At 46.2% G+C, this 19,732-nt stretch overlaps 1 protein-coding gene across 4 annotated transcripts in view; it reads left to right on the top strand.

Moving 5' to 3' along the window:
• Window positions 1-19,732, top strand: part of tespa1 (thymocyte expressed, positive selection associated 1) — a 91,790-nt gene that overhangs the window by 24,203 nt on the left and 47,855 nt on the right. For all 4 annotated transcript variants that reach the window (XM_041174623.1, XM_041174621.1, XM_041174624.1 and 1 more), the window contains 2 exons: window positions 7,695-7,737; window positions 15,586-15,635. In XM_041174623.1, coding sequence (XP_041030557.1) covers window positions 7,695-7,737; window positions 15,586-15,635 — 93 coding nt within the window. The remainder of the gene's footprint in view (window positions 1-7,694; window positions 7,738-15,585; window positions 15,636-19,732) is intronic.

Genomic DNA, 19,732 nt, shown 5'->3' with positions numbered 1-19,732 from the left:
GCCTCCCCGCCTCCTCAATACTACCTGTTCCTCCACCTATCTTTGTATCATCTGCAAACTTAGCCAGGATGCCCTCAGTTCCTTCATCTAAATCATTAATGTATAAAGTAAAAAGTTGTGGTCCCAACACTGACCCCTGCGGAACTCCACTAGTCACTGGCCGCCATCCTGAGAAGGACCCCCTTATCCCCACTCTCTGCCTCCTGCCAGACAGCCAATCTTCTATCCATGCTAGTACCTTGCCTCTAACACCATGGGCTCTTATCTTACTGAGCAGCCTCCTGTGCAGCACCTTGTCAAAGGCCTTCTGGAAGTCCAAGTAGATAACATCCATTGGCTCTCCTTTGTCTAACCTACTTGTTACCTCCTCAAAGAATTCTAACAGATTTGTCAGGCATGACCTCCCCTTGATGAAACCATGCTGACTTTGCCCTATTTTACCATGCACTTCCAAGTATTCTGAAATCTCGTCCTTAATAATGGACTCTAAAATCTTACCAACGACCGAGGTCAGGCTAATCGGCCTGTAATTTCCTGTCTTTTGCCTCACTCCCTTCTTAAATAGAGGGGTTACATTAGCAATTTTCCAGTCCTCTGGGACCTTCCCTGACTCCAGTGATTCCTGAAGATCGCCACTACGCCTCTACTATCTCATTAGTAAGGAGGATATAGCAAGGTATTTACAGATGATTATGGCAAAATACTGTGGATGCTGAAACAAAAGCAAAAACTGCAGGAAAAACTCAGCAGGTCTGACAGCATCTCTAGAAAGAAAGACAGAGTTAACGTTTTGAGTCTATGACTCTTCAGAGCTAAAGAGAAGTACAAATCTGATGAAATATATAATGTTTAAGGGGGGTGGAACAGGTGAAGCTGGATAGAAGACCAGCGACAGGTGGAGGCAAAGGAGAGATTGCAAAAGATGTCATGAACAAAAGGTCAAAGGGGTGTTGATGGTGGTGATACTGGCTAAAGGAGATGTTAATAGTGACATTAAGAGTAGAAAGCAGAATGAGCAAGTGACAATGGCCCTAGTGGGAGTGGGGTGGGGGGAAGGGATGGTGATGGGGAAAAAGATCGAAAATAGGCTAAAAGCTGGGGATAAAATAACGAATAAAAATGGAAATAAATTTAAGAAATAATAATAATAAAGATAAGTGGGAAAAAATAAATAAAAATTTCAAAATAAAAATGAATATTGAAAACAGGGGATCAAAAAGGAGGTGGGGATGGAGGAGACAGTTCATGATCTGAAATTGTTGAGCTCAATATTCAGTCCGGAAGGCTGTAAAGTGCCTAGTCGGAAGATGAGGTGCTGTTCCTCCAGTTTGCGTTGAGCTTCACTGGAACAATGCAGCAAGCCAAGGACAGACATGTGGGCCTGAGAGCAGGGTGGTGTGTTGAAATGGTAAGTGACAGGGGTGTCTGGGTCATGCTTGTGGACAGACCGAAGGTGTTCATTTGGTCTCTCCGATGTAGAGGAAACTGCATTGGGAGCAGCGAATGCAGTAGACTAAGTTGAGGGATGTACAAGTGAAATGCTGCTTCACTTGAAGAGACTGTTTGGGCCCTTGGACGTTGAGGAGGGGGGAAGTAAAGGGGGCAGGTGTTGTACCTTCTGTGGTTGCATGGGAAGGTGCCGTGGGAAGGGGATGAGGTGTAGGGGGTGATGGAGGAGTGGACCAGGGTGTCCCGGAGGGAATGGTCCCTCTAGAATGCTGATGAGGGGTGAAGGGAAGATTTATTTGGTGGTGTCATCATGTTGGAGTTGGCGGAAATGGCGGAGGATGATCCTTTGAATGTGGAGGCTGGTGGGGTGATAAGTGAGGACAAGGGGGACTTGTCTTTGAATGTCTCTTTCCCAGAAGGCTGTGGAGGCTGGGTCATGGAATTTATTCAAGCTTGAGTTAGATGTTTGATAAACAAGAGAGTCAAGGTTATTGGGGGCAGACAGGAAAGCGGAGTTGACACCACAACCAGATCAGCCATGATCTTATTGAGTGGTGGAGCAGGCTCACTATGATCTACTCCTGCTCCTAAGTCCTACCACCTATGTTCCTATCTTCTACGTCTTCCAAGGTGTCTGTTGTAACTTCTTCTATTTCTTTTAGTTGTCTCTCCAGCTGCTGTCTGACTTACCCCTTCATTTATGGATCTTTGAGCTTCCTCCTCCTGATGTTCTGTCTGCCTCTTGTCTGCTCCTATTTTGGTTTCATGTTGACCAGTTCTGCCATCAGCCCTCAATGTTGGGAAGACTTTACAATTCTTTGCTGCCTTTGTATGTTCTTTTGCTGTAGTCCAGCTGTGTTCTCCACAATCACTGTTGTCGGTTTTCTGCATTTTTGGTACTGGGGCGGGATCATTGCAGGTTTGTGTTAAGCGCGGTTGTGAACAGGAAAAAGACTGTTTTACCCACAGGCCAGAATGGTGACCTTTCACACTATCAGCCCGAACCCCCCTCACTGATCATGCATTCCTGGGAAAAGCGCCGTTTCGATGGTGAGCAGGCTCCCATTCGCCCTCAGCGCTTCAACAAACTGGGTGCAATATATTTAAAGTCCAGCTGCACACACCCCTCTCAGTGCTTCCAGCCCAGGACTGCTGAACAGAAGACATGGCCCTGAAAGGCAAGAAGACTACAGCCCCCGATTCAGCGACACGCCCCTGGAACACTTTTTCAATGTGGTGGAGGTTCACTGTGATGTCCTCTGGCCACAGGAGGGGCAGCAATATCACCAATCCAGCCTGGGAGGTGGGGGCAGTGCTGGTCAGTGTCAATGCCCTGCAAAAGAGGACAGCCACCCAGTGCCAGAAGAGGATGAGTGATGATCTCCGCTCTGCCAGGGTAAGTCACTCTGATCATCACTCTCAACTCACACACTCACAAACCCATCACACATCCATAGGGATCTCACTTACATTTCAAAGTACATCACCATTCACTCTCTCACTCACACCTTTGTTGTCCTTATCCCTTCCATGGGACCACTCACCACCCATACATACCAGGCATAGTTATCACCTGGCCTGTCGGGCGTCCTGCTCACACTCTCCCCATATTCAAGGCACACTGACATGCAACAAAACAGAGAGGCCACAGACTGGTGGAGGAATGCCTGAAATCAAGGTCCTCATGAACTTTGAAAACAGAGCCATCCAGCTGGGCGGTGAGGATCTGGTCCTGTCCTGTGCTGCCGCTGAGGTTGGTGCTGCTCTACTGAGTGAGGATCCAGCAGTGCAACATCCATCAGACACAATGCTGTGAATGATGTGTCCTCTTTCACAGGCCACTGCCATGCACCAATTATCTCGCCTTGCTTTCACAGGCACATCTGCCAAACAGGCGACAGAGTCCATGACCCAGGTCTTTGACTTAAGGCCCGAAAACACCTCTGAAGAGGCATCTGCTGAAGCCCCAATTGAAGACCAGTCACAGCGCTCACCCGCACCCACAACCATCGCAGGGACACACACCTCAGTGGGACCCTGTTCTAGAGTACCCTCAGGATCACAATCTGGTGAGCACATCGCACTGTCTGACCCACAGCAGGCAGCGGCAGGGACTTACCAGGCTCCTGGCACTCAGAGGGCTTCTGTAGGCCAGAAATCTGCTGAGTCTGAGTCAGATGACGAGCCTCTGTCTGGACTTGGTTCTACCTCAGTTGCTGGAGCTGTAGAGGCAAGTTCGGGAACACCAGGAGGGGATGTCCACTGCACTCCTCAGATTGCAAGACATGATAGAGGAGTCCGCCCACCTTCAGGCTGGGGTGATAGCGCCAGCATGCCAACGCACTGTCAACACTGGCAGGATGGTGGCTGGCATAGAGACCTTGGTCCAGGACGTTGCTCCTGCACTGCTGCGTGGGTTTGGCTCCATTGCTGATGCCATATTTGGCCTCCAACAGTGTGTATGTGAGAAGGGTGCAGGTCAGTTCGATCTCACTCGAGCTACCCCTTCTCCTCAAGGAATCAGCCAGGGGCCCTCGGGCACCTGTAGGGAGGAGGATGAGGTGCACACTCTGGATCCATCCATCCAGTGACTCTGGGAGTGTCCGGCACATCTCACTCCCCTTTCCCTGTGACCTCAGCAGCTCCAGCTCCACAGGCTGAAGAAGATGCTACTGCCTGAATGCAGGCCAGGGTCCTCCAGATCTCGGCCCTTTAAAGTCATCACAGACAGAGTGTCGCAGTCAGCAGGCTGCTCCACCTCCGCTGTGGATGTCTGGGAAGCAACAAGACGGCAGGATTAGGATGGTTAAAGAGGATTACTTCCACAGCCTGGACACAGGTGTTAATCACTTGTACATAATGTTCACTATTGTCAATAAACTCCCACAATTGTCTTCCTGCCTATGGCTCCTTGTTCTGATGAGCAGTGTTTGTGCCACTCCGATGTGAAACCTTTCTGCACAAGATAATGGCAGGTGTCTCAGTCCAGGGCCTCTTCCCTGTGCTTCGTGCAGCTTTCAAAACAAAATGACGGTCTGGCCTCACACTCCCTGGAAACATTACTGATGCCTGCACCTCGGCGGTGCTGGTCATTGCTGCCAGAATGTAGTGGGCAGGCATCACAGAGTTCTCTCATTCTCTCTGTGTGCTCTCTGCAACTTTAAGGCAGGGTTGGCCCCCGTCACACCAGCATCTGCGACCAGTGATGCTGTGCACCAGCTCCTGAAGGGCTGAGGTGCTGAAGGCGGACACAGCATCAGATGCGTCTAAAGTTTCATGGCTGCATCTCTGAGAGGGTCCTGATCATGGAGCGCAAGCAACCTGCCCTCGGCCAGACAGGAGTCAGACATTCTCAGAGGTTATGTGAAGATCTGTGGAGTGCCCTCACTGCATGGTGTCATTATCCTCCTGCAATTGAGCGACTATTAGGGCCTCCATTGTATCTCCATGACAGAGGGTATTGGCACTGCCAATGGAGATAAGCCAGACTGGAGTCAAACGTTCACAACTGTGATGTGAGGATCTATGGGGACACCTCATTGCATATCGTCATCCTCCTCCACAAATCTGGCAGCTTTGAGGGCCTCCCGAGCGCGCCTGCCTTGTCTAGCCAGTGTGAGGGCCTCATCCTTGTCATTGTCATCACCAATGACTCCCTCATCCTCATCCCTGTCAGCGTCCTCCTCATCAGAGGAGACCTCCAGCTCCTCCATCTCCTGCTCAGCCAGCTCCTCTCCCTGTTGCAGCACCAGGTAGTAAAGGGCACAGCAGACGACGACGATGTGTGACACCCCCTACGGACTGCATTGCAGGGCTCCACCAGACCGGCCCACACACCGGAACCGCATCTTCAGCATCCCGACGGTCTGCTCCACCAAGTTGCGAGTTGCAGCATGAGTCTCGTTATACCTTCGCTCTGCTGCAGTCTGAGGCCACCACATGGGTGTTATCAGCCACGGCCTCTGCAGGTAGCCCTTACCCCGAGGAGCCAACCCTGCAGCTTCTGTGGACCCTGGAAGGCTGCAGGGATCTGAGATCGACTCAGGATGTAGGTGTTGTGCACACTCCCTGTAAACTGTGCACATGCTTGCAGGATGGGTTTCTGGTGATCGCATACCAGCTGCACGTTCAGTGAGTGGAAGCCCCTGTGGTTGATGAAGTTCAACAAGTGCAGTGACAGAGACCTGAGTGCCACAGGAGTGCAGTCAATCGCATCCTGCACCTGTGGGAACCCCGAGATCCAGGAGAATCCGATGGCCCTGGCATCCTGGCTGTCCCAGTCCCAGGAAAAATGCATTAAGTTGTGTGACATGGAGAAGATGACATCTGTGACCTCATGGATGCATTTGTAGGTGGAGGCTTGAGAGATCCCACGGAGGTCATCTGTAGAGCCCTGAAAGGAGCCGCTGGCATAGAAATGGAGTACCGTGGTCACTTTCACAGCCACTGGCAGTGGATGCCCTCCATGTCCCCTTGGCGCCCATTCCTGCAGTAATTGGCAGGATGTGAGCGACCAGTTCCCTAGACATTTGCAGTCTTCGGCGACACTGGTTCTTGGTCATCTGCAGGAATGAAAGGTGGCTTCCATAGACCCTGGGTGTGGCTAGGCTCCGGCCTCTGATGGTTCGCTGTGGCTCTTGGGCAGTGTGTGCAGGAGCCCCAGGCACCCCTTCTTCCTGAGGTTGCTGCTTCTGCCTCTGTGCAGCCAGGATTCTCAGTCGCTGTCTCCCTCATCTTCTTCACGCTCTGTAGGCTATCAGGCACACAGCTAGTTCACCAAGCTCCATGATCCTGATATACTGCTCCTGCGGGATGAAAGAGCGAGACATGGTTAGCATGGGTGTACGAAGAACTTGTCCTGGTTAAGTGTGATGGCCCCTTAACATTTCCTGGAGAGTGCTGGCCTCCACTTGGATGGTCAGAGATTAATGTGCTGCATGGCTGCCCTGTTAGATTGAACCATGGGGGAGACTGATCCAAACCGGAATGGTGACATTGCAAGGGGCTGTGAGCGCCTCCAGCAGTGACTGCTATATAGCCAGCTTTAGCAAGGAGATTCTACAATGTGTACAGTACAACTGCTCTGCAGTCCACTCAAGTATTCATGAATTTGCAGTTTGTGCCAGGGTTGGCCGGGGGTGGTGGGCAGGCGCGGGGGGGGTGGCAGCAAGTGGTGGGAGCTCTGGAGAACTTGGTGGCACTTTGATGCCTCTGCATTGCTTGAGTGGGCAGATAAGCTTGGAGCCCAACCCCAACCATATCAAAACAAAAACAGAATTACCTGGAAAAACTCAGCAGGTCTGGCAACATCGGCGGAGAAGAAAAGAGTTGATGTTTCGAGTCCTTGTGACCCTTCAACAGAACTGAGTGAATATTAGGAGAGGGGTGAAATATAAGCTGGTTTAAGGTGGGGGAGTTGGGTGGGGGGGGGGTGTGGTGTGGTTGTAGGGACAAGCAAACAGTGATAGGAGCAATTAATCAAAAGATGTCACAGACAATGGAACAAAGAGGTGTTGAAGGTGCCTATCAATGTGGCTGCACCTGAACTCTCTCAGTCGCAGAAGAATGGTCACTTCCTACAGGTTTCCCGAATAAGTGGCCACTTTCCTCACCCACCCTACCTCCCCACCCTGAATGTGTGCTATATTCAACGGCAGGGCTGCCCTTGACCATCCCCTCCAACCCCACCACCAGTTGCCTCAAAGGCAGGGCTGCCTTTAACCACCCCCGCCACCACCCCCCCACCCTCTTCCCCCCACTACTGGTCGCCTCAACGGCAAAGCTGCACTTGCCCCCACCTCACAAGTTGCCTCAACTGCAAGGCTGCACTTGCCCCCTGCTCCCCCTCACCCTCACAAATTGCCTCAGAGGCAGGGCTGCACCTGCCCCCCCCCACTCCACTTCACCCTCACAAGTCGCTCCGAGGCAGGGAAGCACTTAACCCCGACCCCCTGGTGCCCCTGAAGCCTGCAAAGCAACAGGTGACCCTGGCGAGCTCTGCAGTACATGGCTGTGCACTCACCTCCCGTTCACCCAAAGTGAACTCTGTGCTGTTAACAGTGGGAGGTGTTCAGTGGGGGTGCAAGAGCCTGGCCCGATGGCCTGACCTCTGGAGCAACCGAAAAACATGGAGTGCGGAGGGGAGTAACCGAGCCGTGGGGAATGGGAGTAATGAAGAGGAGGTTTTCTCTCTCTCTCTCTCTCTCTCTCTCTGACTGATGTGAGTTTCCTGTTGGTTTTCACAGGAGCTTCTGTTGACAAAATAAAGAGTTGGCTGGAAGATTGTGGGTAAGACGATGCCTGAATTCTGAAGCTTTTTCTATTCTGAAATCTGAAATAAAAACAGAAAGTCTGTGGAGAGAAAAATAGAGTTAACATTTTCGGATGTTTCAGAACTTTTCACCCGCTGTGCTCTGTGGTAAGTGTAGACTTTCAAAACTGAAGGAAGCCCATTGCACCTACTCTTTGAAAGGATATCCAAATAATTCACCTCCCCTAGTTTCACTGTAACATTGTAAATTTGAAATGTTTAAAGTAGGTTTCCAAGATGACAAGAGGTGTTGATAGAGTAGGTTGTAGCCTCTTGTGTCAGTCAATAACCAGCGGTCAGAGATTGAAAAATTGTGGCAAAACTCTTAAGGGGAAATGAGTTTTTTTTGGATATGTTAGGATCTGAAATGTGCTGCTTCAAAAAATGTTTGAAGGCAATTCCATAAATAATTTCAACGGGAGTTAGAAAGATTCTTAAGGATGAGGGTTGTGGATAACTAGCAGGGATGTGGGTCTAGGAATACAGTACATCAGACTGAACAGCTCCTTGCCATATGTTTCTAGACCTCTGACTACTTATACAACTGCTTTTGAGGGAATTACTATTGAATGAGCTTCCATCACCCTTTCAGGCACTGCATTCCAGATCACATTAAAATGGTGTAAAACAACCATTTACCATGACTTATTGTCTACTGTCCCAAAGCCAATTGGCAAGATTTTCCGGTTCCTGCGGGTATCATTGTGGGCAGGCTGGAAAAGTTTGGAGAGCAACCTGCTGGCAAGACCGGAAAATCCCACCCAATGTTTCTTACCCAAGTTGCCACTGACCCATCTATTCCATGAGCCTCAATTTTTTTAAGCTGCCTAATTGTCAAAGGCTTTCATGGTGTGAAAATCCGCTGTGTTCCTTTCATCTTCAATCTTCACTCTTACTTCACCAAAAAATTCCATTAGATTGGTCATCTTCAAATCCATGCTGAATCTCATTATTTAACTCCAATCTCTCCAAGTGCCTGTTGATTTTTTTCCCCCTGATTATTGTTTCTAAAATCTTACCCACCTCGCATGTTAAACTGACTGGCCTGTAGCTACTAAGAATGCTCCCATATCCTTTCTTGAATAGAGATGTCAGATTTGCCACTCTCCAATTTTCTGGTTCGTATCTGGGGAAATTTGAGAGATTAACACTGGAACTCCTCCGCTGACTGGAAAGGTCTCAGGAGCAGTTGCACATACACACGCTCAGCTTGCGCTGCAGCCACTGGTGTGTAGACAACTGACCCTGATACCTTCCCATTCAGGAACATCAGTAGTGCACCTGGAGCTACAGAGCATCAAATCCCACTTCAGATTTCTGCTTTTTTAGTGGGGGTAAATCTGCTGAGTGTACAATGCATCACAGATAGACAGCAAATGAAAACAGTGATTGCAGGTTTAGGTAAGTCTTTCAGGCAGGTCGGAGAGGCTTTGTGAATGCTCAGTTAGTGCTCACTCTCTCAGTCATAGTCTGAACCTCATGTTGGGTGATGATTTTTCATTTTATTATTGATTCTTTATTACTTATTTGCTGAAGAATATAATAATTTATAGAAAATAGTGAGGCCTGGGTTTTTGCTCCAAAGGCAGGTGCACAGTCTGGAAATCTCCCGACTCACCACACCTGCTTTGGAAAAAAGTGCCTGAATGCAGGGTCTTCATTCCAGGGGTGAACGTGGGATGGAATCAGGCTCACCGCCCCCAGGCGCAGATCGGAGAAGGCCACAGGGGCTGCTGAGCACTGAGGTGGGTGTTTAAAAGGCCCACCTTGGTTTTTCTGGAACTTTGTCCCAGTTATTTTCTTAAACATTAGGTCCTCATACTCCCCCACTACCTCTACATGGACCCCCACCCACACCCATGTCTCCTTAAAGCCCCTGTGCCAACTTAGTGCCTATTCACATCAACTCATGACCCCTCCATACCAGCCTTTGCCTTATACTCTCCGTGCCAACTCACCTAATATCCATCATGGGCAGTCTCAGGAGTACTGCTGAAATGAAATAAAATAAAGTTCTAAGTATCAATTATAGGCTTCACAATATGATAAAACATTTCATTGATGAAAGATCATTCTAAACATTTATATCCCCACAAGTACTTAATCCCTTATAAAAACAAACATTTGTATTCATAATCCCATATCAAAGGCAGCAAGTCCTTTAAGTACCTCTTTGAGCGATCCATCAAACTGTGAAATTATAGCCCACCCAACTGTGATAACAATAGGTTATGGAAAGCAGTGAAGCATTACTAATGCTATAATGATAGAACTTAGGTTGTGTCAACAAACAGCTATTGAAACTGATAGAATAGTTTTTGCAGCTCACAGACACAGGCAGGCAGTTTTTTTTTCAATTTTGAAGGGCAGGGGATCTAAATAATTTGACAAATTGACCATTTTACATACCATATCTTCCCTTCAAGAGCATTCATGTCCACTCTAAAAAATTGTAACTCTCACACTGCGGGGTAAAGCCCTTTCTCTAGTAAAAATGGGATCTGTTTGAACTCAGCACTGAGTTCAAATGGCCTTGTTGAGTCTGGGTTTCCCTGATGTGAAAGTCACATCCCCCACCCAATTCTTCCCCCTACCCCCACCCCAGCAGAAATGTTTTCTGCCGGATATGGGGGTAGGACTTCCAGATCTGGGGTCTGTCCATCATTTTGGTTAGACTGTGGAGTCTCCATGACTCTGTGAGACTCCAAACCTAAAAGTTAATCATGTAGAGTAAGCTCCTACGTTTTGATACTTATCAAAGACTTTTTGATAGCATCTGCAAAAACGATCTAGTAGAAAAGCAACACTCCAATGTATTTTTGATAAGAATTTTAAGGATAATAATGACCAACAAATGAAGAGAACGCTTTGGGGAGTCAGTCCTAAACATGATTCTGCTTGGTTTTACTTCCTAATGCCAAGTTTCAGTTTGCTTCTCAAAATTAATTTAAGAGGCTGTCCAGTTGTCACGCCCTGAGTTACTGAGACTGACACTGTATCTGAGCATGTGTAGGAAGTGCTCCCATTGGAGTTGCAGCATAGGTAAATGCAGCTGAAGATTAAGGCAAGCCCTCCTGTTGTTTCCATTCCAACTTTCTTGAGTAACCTGAGATGGAAGCCATCTGGACTAGGTGACCAGTTTAATCCCTGTTCCTCGCATACATTTGTTCCATGTGGTCTATCTCATCCCACAGCAGCAGATCCAGCAGTGCCTCCTGACACATTGGACTGAGAGCTTTTTGGTCAAAATAGTTCTCCTGAATACATTTCAGAAATTTCCCTTTACTCTAAAATTATTCCAACCAATATTTAGGTAATTAAAATCTGTGTAGTTCTGGCTTATCCCTGTGATATCTCTGCAAATTTGCTCCTCTATCTACCTCACAATCTGGAGGTCTATGGAATACACCCAGCAGTGCAACTATACTTTTGTTTCTTCTCAACTGTAAGAAATGGATTCTGCCCTTGCCCCCTCTTCCCAACATTACCAAATTTTCCCTAATCAATTCAGCCATCCTGCCTGAACCTTCACTGCTTCCCTTCAAGAGCATTCATGTCTACTGTAAAAAATTGTAACTCTCACACTGCGGGGTAAGGCCCTTTCTCTAGTGAAAATGGAGTCTGTTTGAACTCAGCACTGAGTTCTTTCAGTCACTCCACATCATCAAAATCCTTCACCCCTGATACTATTCCAGAAAACCCTTCCACACCCTCTCGAAAAACCTGTCATCCTTCCTGAAATATGGTACTCAGAACTGTCTAGCTATGGTCTAATTAGGAGAGAGTGGGCCAGGATGCTGCTGCATAGTCCCCATCATCACACTGGTATGTCGAATACATTTTTCCTGGTTTTTACTATATAGGCTCCACCCACTACTCCATTGGCTTCCCTTTGCCACCCTTCAGCAACCCTTTTAGTCCAAGCTAGCGTTTAATCTGCCGAGGTTCAGTCCAATTCTTTAGGCTCAGGGACCACCGACATTTCATGGGTTGGAGAACACTGGGTCTCTGAACAGTTCCCCAGCAGTCTCTCAGTCTTTCAGCAGCCTCAATCTTTCACAAACTCTTGGGATTGACTGAGTCTGCTTGATATCCCCACTCCCTGGCTTAGAGTGGAAAGGACAGATAGTGACCCATTACCAGAAACTCCACAATCTTAGCTGAGGGCTTGTTATCAGGTTGAAACCACCATTGGTATCTGTACCAAGTCAAACATTTGAGTGGGTGCTTTGGTTTTCTGGGAGGACCAGGCAATGAACCCTTGAAGCTGTACCACAAATGGGGTGCAGCCTTGACGAGGATCTCCATCTTCACCAGTGGGGAGTTGGATTGAAGCTCCAGGTCAAAGTAAACCTTTGAAGCAGCATCCCCTGATAGTAGCACAATTCTGGTGACTGCCTCTGACTCTGCACATCTTTCAAAGGCCAAGTGACATGACTTCACATCACCATCTGGAATCATTTCCTGGAACATTAGACTGGTTCAGATTGTTGGAAGGGGAATTGCTGTCCATCCACCCTGACTCACTGGTGTTTCAATTCCACATTCGCTATCCAGCTCTGCACAAACTGTTTCAATAGTAACCAGGTTGTCTCCTGCTGTGCTTCAGGGACCTGAGTCATTCTTTCTTGTACAACTCCAAGAATCTTTTTATAGAGCTCATGTGACCCACATCACTTCTCAATAGTTCTTCCATTTTGGAATGGTTACTTTCTCTATTAGACATTGAAATTATACACCACATGCTCGAGGATTGATGGAGCTCTTCCTCCCTCTTTTACAAACAGTAATCCTCAAAGTTTCAGACACCTTCTCTGAATGTGCCTAACATGAAGCAAGATCACACAGTGTCTCTTCCACCTCTTTAACTCCCAATCTCCCTTGTGTTGACTTGCCCTGAACGTTTCCTTTTATGCTCACCTGACTGGGGAAAGTGTCCTCCTGGTTCAGGGAAGTTCTTAAAGGGGCCATTTCCTTATTCAAGGATCAGAACATTCATCAGCCAGTGGCTGATCAACCAACCCCCAATCATCTTGCTACAAAAGGTGTATCATAGCTCCCTGCTTTTGTGCTCTATTCTGCTGTATAAAGCCAGCTTTCTTAACAGCCTGATAAACTTGTCCTTCCACTTTTATTGATTAATATGATTCATTAATCTCCCAATTTCTCTGTTCCTGCATCCTCCAAGCCCTGGGATCAGCCCTTGTTCAATAGGGAGTGTCGGAGAACATTCCAGGAATGAGGTACCAACCTGGTGAGGTTACAACACAGGACTTCATGCATGCTAAACTGTGGAAGCAGCTTTGATAGAGCTAAATGGTCCCACATCTAATGCATCACATCAAACCTCTGCAGTCCTGCCATATCCAGTCATGAATAGTGATGGACAATTAAACAAGGAGCAGCAAGCAAGCACAAAAAGAAAAGGGTTCCAACCACCTACAGTCGGTATTTGTGAGTGCATAATCCCTGTAATATCAAGGAATGGCTGAAGACTCCTGACAATATTCCAGCAATAGTACTGAAGACTTGTGCTCCAGAACTTGCCTCACCCCTAGCCAAGCTGTTCCAGTACAGCTACAACACTGGCATCTACCCGGCTATGTGGTAAATTTCCCAGGTATGTCCTGTACACAAAAAGCAGGACAATCCAACCTGGCCAACTACCGCCCCATCAGTCTACTCCTAAGCAACAACCAAGTGATGGAAGGTGTCATTAATAGTACTATTGAACTGTATTTACTCCCAACAATCTGCCCATTTATGCTGGGTTTGTTTCCTGCCAGTAACATTTGGCTGCTGACCTCGTTAGAGTCTTAATCCAACACGAGCAAAACAGCTGAACTCAGGGGGTGAAGTGAGAGTGACTGACCTTGACATCAAGGCTTAACTTAATCAAGTGTGGAATCAAAAAACCTGGTAAAATTGGAGTCAGTAGGAATCACAGGAAAACTCTCTACTGGTTGGAGTCATGCCTAGCATAAAGGAAGAAGATTGTAGTTGTTGGAGATCATAGGTCCAGCCATCTACAGCTGCTTCTTCAATCACCTCTGCCCCACCCCCCTCCCCCCCACCCCCCCCAATCACAAGGTCAGAAGTGGGGATTGTTTTCTGATAATTGCACAATGTTCATCCCCATCCCCTCAGGTAATGAATTGTCCATGTCCACAGATAGTAAGGCATGGATTTACACTCACTTTCGGGCTGAAAAGTGAAAAGTAATACTCACACCACACAAGTGCCAAGTAATGACCACCCCTAACAAGAGAGAATCTAACCACCTCCCTTTGACATTCAGTAGCTGAACTCCCCACCATCATTATCATGGGACAAGGGATGGTGTGGGTTACCGTTAACCAGAAACTGAACTGGACTAGCCAGATAAATACTGTGGCTACAAGAGCAGGTCAGACTCTGGGAATTCTGCAGTGAGTAACTCACCTCCTAACTCCCAAAGCCTGTCCACCATCTATAAGGCACAAGTCAGGAGTGTGATGGAATAGTCCCCACTTGCCTGGATCTGTGCAGCTCCTACAACACCTCAACACCATTCAGGAAAAAGCAAACTGCTGGATTGACACCACCTTCAACATTCACTCCCGCCACCACCAACACACAGTGGCAACAATGTATACCAGATACTTGATGCATGACAGCAACTTGCCAAGGCTCATTTAATAGCATCTTTCAAACGCATGACCTTTACCATCCAGAAGGACAACGGCGGCAGATACATGGGAACACCACCACCTGCTAGTTATCTACCAATCCCCAGACCATTCTGCCTTGGAAACATATTCTCGTTTCTTCACTGTCGTTGGGTCAAAATCCTGGAACTCCCTCCCTAACAGCACTGTGGGTGTACCTACACCATATGGACTGCAGCGGTTCGAGGAGGCAGCTCACCACCACCTTCTCAAGGGCAACTAGGGGTGGGCCTAGTCAGCAATGTCTACATTGCATTAATGAATTAAGTAACTCTCTAAAATTGTATCATTTAGTTTATATTGCCCCTCTTCATTCTGTCTACAAAAATGAATTATTTCACACTTGTTAAATCTACGTTAAATTACATCTGTCCATTTCACCTGGCATCTATGTCCTCCTGAAGTCTATAACAACCTTCCTCAATGTTTGCTATACTTCCTAGTTTTGTGTCATCCTGACACTGAAATTCCACCTACATACCCAACTCCAGCTTATTAATATATATTAAAAAGAACAGTGGTCCTAATACTGACCCTGGGAACAATACCGGGCACTTCCTCTCATATAAAAACAACCATGTGCTTCAGCTCTTGAAGGGTTACGATCAGAAACGTTCACTCTTTCTCTCCACAGCTGCTGTCTGACCTGCTGAGTATTTCCAGCATTTTCAGCTTTTATTTCAGATTTCCAGCATCATCAATATTTTGCTTTTGGATTCACTTCAACTCTCTGCTTTATAATTTTTAGCAAATTTTGTATCCATACGGTCACTGTCTCTTTAATTTCACAAATTTTAAATTTGCTAATATTACAATTTGTCAATGTGTTTTGAAAGTCTATTAACCACATTATTCTCATTAATCCTCTCCATTACTCATCAAAAAGCTAATCAAGTTAATCAAACTTATCACTTGGAAGGGCTGAATGGCCACCTGTGCTGTAAGGACTCTAATAACCAACTTGCCTTTAACAAATCTGCCCTGCTTTCCATTTATTAAACCAGATTTTTCCAAACTAATTAAGTTGCCCAGAATCATGTGAAGAATGCATGTTAAGCTGGCTAGTTTGCTATTGTAATGGGTGATTAAATGTGACTTTCACCAAGTTTCTTTTTACAGGTCCTGTCACGTGAGCCTACAGGAAGAGAGCAACCCACCCGGATTAAATGGTATCATTTGTCCCATCTGAGCTAATCCAGAGTATCAGGCTGTTCAACAACATCTATGTGATTTTTCTTTTATTCGTTCATGGGATGTGGGTGTCGCTGGCAATGCCCGGATTTGTTGCCCATCCTTAATTGCAGCAAGTAGCTTGTTACACCATTTCAGAGGGCAGTAAAAATCACATGAGGTCAGACCAGGAAAGGACAGTGTAGAAAAGGACATTCAGGCAGAGCAAGGGTTAATGTGGGACTGGAGAACAGTACCACCTATGGTATGATGTAGAGAGTCACATGATGGTAGGGCTGTCAGTCCAGTAGGATCTGGAAGGAGCCAGCATGGCTCTGCCTTGGAGATGTTTATAGTTATGGGTCACCAATAAATGATTTATGTTCAAACATACGAGCCTCCTGATCTCTCAGTTAGTCACCAAACAACCTTACAACATGGTGGCAGTGAATGATGGACTTTAAAAACCCAAAAGAATGGAAAAGTAAAGAAACTAGAGCCTAACCCTGAGCAAAGTGTACCTAAATTGAAGACATGATTGGAGATTGCCTAAAAAGAGGCCCTGTTGCAGACCAGGAGGCTGAAGGACTCCACCAGAGCACGTGGAGGTCCCCCTGCCAGATCTGATTGGACACAGAGTCAAAGCATCTAGCCAGATCACAAAAAAGTGAGCAAAACTCCAAAAAAGCTCAGATGAGCTTTTTTAAATAGGCAGCTATCAGGATCAAGATTAGCACCCCAGACACAGCAGCAAAGAAAGCACCAGCACCAGCCCCATCACACTGAGCTCAGCTGAAAGGGCAGGATTTTTCAGTAGGTGTGCCTGGATGGGCCTGACATGCCGATGTGTAAAGTGATGCGTGATGCTGTCGGGCGTGTATCCTGACGTTATTGCGCAGTCCTGCGATATTTCGTTCGTTGGGCACTCGCTGGAGGTCAGCTGCACGACCACCAATATGTAAACGACCTGTCAAGGCCATTAAGAAAGTAAGTGAAGTAATGGTCAATGCTGCCTACCCAACCTTAACGCTGGCCGGCAGGCCAAGAGCCCAAGCGGCCTTCCTGGTGTTTAGGAAACCCCATCCACGAGCGGGGCCAGGGATCCTAAATCCTGTATGAAATAAATAAATAACTCTTCATAAATATCAAAACATGTCCCAGCTCATGTGACATGTTTAAATCCATTTTTAAACCACTTAGTTAATAATTACAATAGCCCTTCAGTCTCGATGAGGCAGCTCTGTGCCTCAGGGAGATTGAAACTCTTGTTCCCTCCACCCCCTGAAAAATTCACACCAAAGAGAAAGACATTTTAAAACTGATGGCTCAGCTTACAAATCGCCCTCCCAGTACATTTCCTCCAATCTAAACGATGGTGGAAGCTGCTAGTTTGAAGAATTCAAGCAGAGCTGATAAACTGAGAAAAGGAGAGCCTGCCGAAACCCCACAGGCACAGGAAGAATAAAGACCAGAAGAAAAACAAACAGCAGCTGCAGAGTCACCTTAAAGAACAAGAAACGACAGAGGTGCCTTCCCCTTATGGAAATCGGCCCTGGATAGTCCAGTCAAATACCAGACCTGAAGCAAAATTGGGTGTCATAGAGAAGAGAATGTTTAGATTACAGGAGTGCATCAGGATTAGGCAAGAAATCAGAGAAGTCTACGTTAATACATTTTTATACTTGTTTGGTGTATTTACAGATGAAGTAATCTTAAGAGAAGGAATTGATGAATCAAACTCATTTAGTGATATTTAAGAGCTTTTGACAAATGTTTTAAACTCCAAGTTGTGGAAAGCGCAGACCTTAAAAGAAGGTCTAGAACACCCCCAATAAGGCACTGAAGGGGCAACAGAGAGAGAAAGAGAGACAGGAGAGCCCAGGCCGAGGGTGACAGGAGAGCCCAGGCCAAGGGAGACAGGAGACAGGAGGGAGACCCATACCTAGGTAGACAATACCTAAGCAAACCACAAGATAGTCATAGACCATGTCAGTGCAATGAAGTGCACGAACTGAAGAGTTTAGTGCAGAGGATAGAAGAGGCTGGGATGCAGCCGAATGGCTTAAAAATAGGTCTTTTTGAAAATGCTAACACATTACCAAATTGTAACAGCAGGTGGCAATATGGAGCAAGCGGGTGGCTGGGAATGAAGGAAGGCTATCTGAGGTAACCCAAAAGAAACAGAACCTACAAAAATAAGATGAAGCTATTCACAAGAAAATGTTTGTTTCAATGCTGAGTAGAGGGAACTCAACCAGAAGTACAGCCAGGCACAACAGCGGGAAGATAAAGAACTCAAAGAACTCTCTGCCCTGAAAGACTTTGAAGATCCAATTCATGGCCCTGGAAAAACATGAGTAATTAAAAAAGGTGTTGGATATAACTTCAGAAAAAGCTGCGTTGGAACAATCAGTAATTACAAACTAATGCACTGAAGTGCAGCATGATTGGGCAAGAGGTCAAAAAGAAAGTAAACAATTGAAAGAACAGCTGATTGTCCTTCAAGATAAAATGTAAAAGGAGTACATAAGCCTTCAGCAGCATGAAGACATGAAGACTGTCTTGAACAGCAGAATAGAAGAACAACAGAACAAAGTCAAAGAGACCCTGTTGAAGTATAAACAAACTCAAGATGAAGTAATTGAGCAAGGAACAGGAAAACCTGTTGAATGACCTTCACATGCTATCAGGATCTCTCAGGTCAAAGTTTGTTCATTTGGAAAATTACAGAGAGAAGTAAAATTAATTTAATGTCACTCTGAATGCATTGAAGAACCAGTTGATGAAAAAGACTCAGCAATGTCCTAACTTCCAGAAGGAAGCCAAGATGTACAAGAAAGAGACTGAGGAGCCTGGCGAACCTACTGAATGGAAAAGAGGCGGCATTGAAAGAAAAAGCTATAGAACTTTCCAAGCTGCGAGTCAATAATGAAAGCATGAGTAACATGACTACAGAACTGAAACAAGTTAAGGCTCTGCTGGAGACAGGCCTGGGCAGTAGTGAAATGAAAACAAAGGACCAGGACAAAGCTGTGCTGCACACAAAGGAAGAAAAGACAGAAATAGGATTGGAAAATGTAAATCCATTGCTGAAGTTCCAGGAACGAGAAGAATAAGTACTGGATGGTTCAAATATACTGAGAACCACTGAGTTGTTGAAAAATGACAACTGAAGTGAAAATTAAGAACCTAGGACATTAAGAAAATGTTGAATAGTTGCAAAAGAAAATTGAAGTTCTCACAAAGGAGTGTGAAGAATCTCAGAAACAACTGGCAGAAATAAGAGTAAAGAATGTGCGCCTGAAGGTTAGCACACAGGGATTAGACTCTGCTAAGGAAAAGCTGTTAGTGCAAAGAACTGAACATGCATGAAAGACAAGTTTACTAATGAAAAATTGAAACTTGATGAACGTCCGGTATCAGAAATGTTTATTCAGGATTGTGAAAGGTGCCTGGAACAGGAGAAGGAATTGTTGATGAATCAGAACAGTTGGATGAATGCAGAATTAACAACCAAAGCTGATGAAATGTTGGAAATTCATCATGAAAAGAGCAATGAAATTCTTGAACTTTGATCCAATCTGAAGAGCATGAAAGGTGAGATGCACAGTGTGGAAGGGCAGACCCAGACTCTAAAAGCAGAAAAGGAAAATGCTCAGAAACAGATTGAGGATCTAATGAGTGAATTTAAAAAGCTGAAGGAGCATCTAGAAAGATTCTGTAGGGGCCTGCTGAAGGCCTTTGTAAAGTTGTTAAGCTTGTATAAGGATTCCACATATAACTCTGAAAAAAAGGCAACTGAACTGACCAGCGCATGGTCACTGAGCTGAATGAAAAGATGTCTGAGCTTGAAAAATGATTGGAAAGTAAGGGAGTAAACACATAGTTGGCTGAAATTGTGGAACAAGTGGAAATGAATGTTCCATTTTTGAAACATTCCTTTGTGTCCAGCAAGGTCATGGTGGGTCCCACAGAAAAAGAAATTCGGAGTCCTCTCTAGGAATGAACGGAGCAAACATTCCCTTTGGAGGGAACAGGACAAACCCACAGTGTCTGAACAAAGCAGACGGGCTGTCGATACAGAGAAACACAACGT

Source organism: Carcharodon carcharias, chromosome 25 (genome assembly GCF_017639515.1).
Source record: "Carcharodon carcharias isolate sCarCar2 chromosome 25, sCarCar2.pri, whole genome shotgun sequence".
Classification (NCBI taxonomy): domain Eukaryota; kingdom Metazoa; phylum Chordata; class Chondrichthyes; order Lamniformes; family Lamnidae; genus Carcharodon; species Carcharodon carcharias.
The sequence above is the reverse complement of the archived record's forward strand: the minus strand, read 5'-3'. Positions and strand labels throughout refer to the sequence as shown.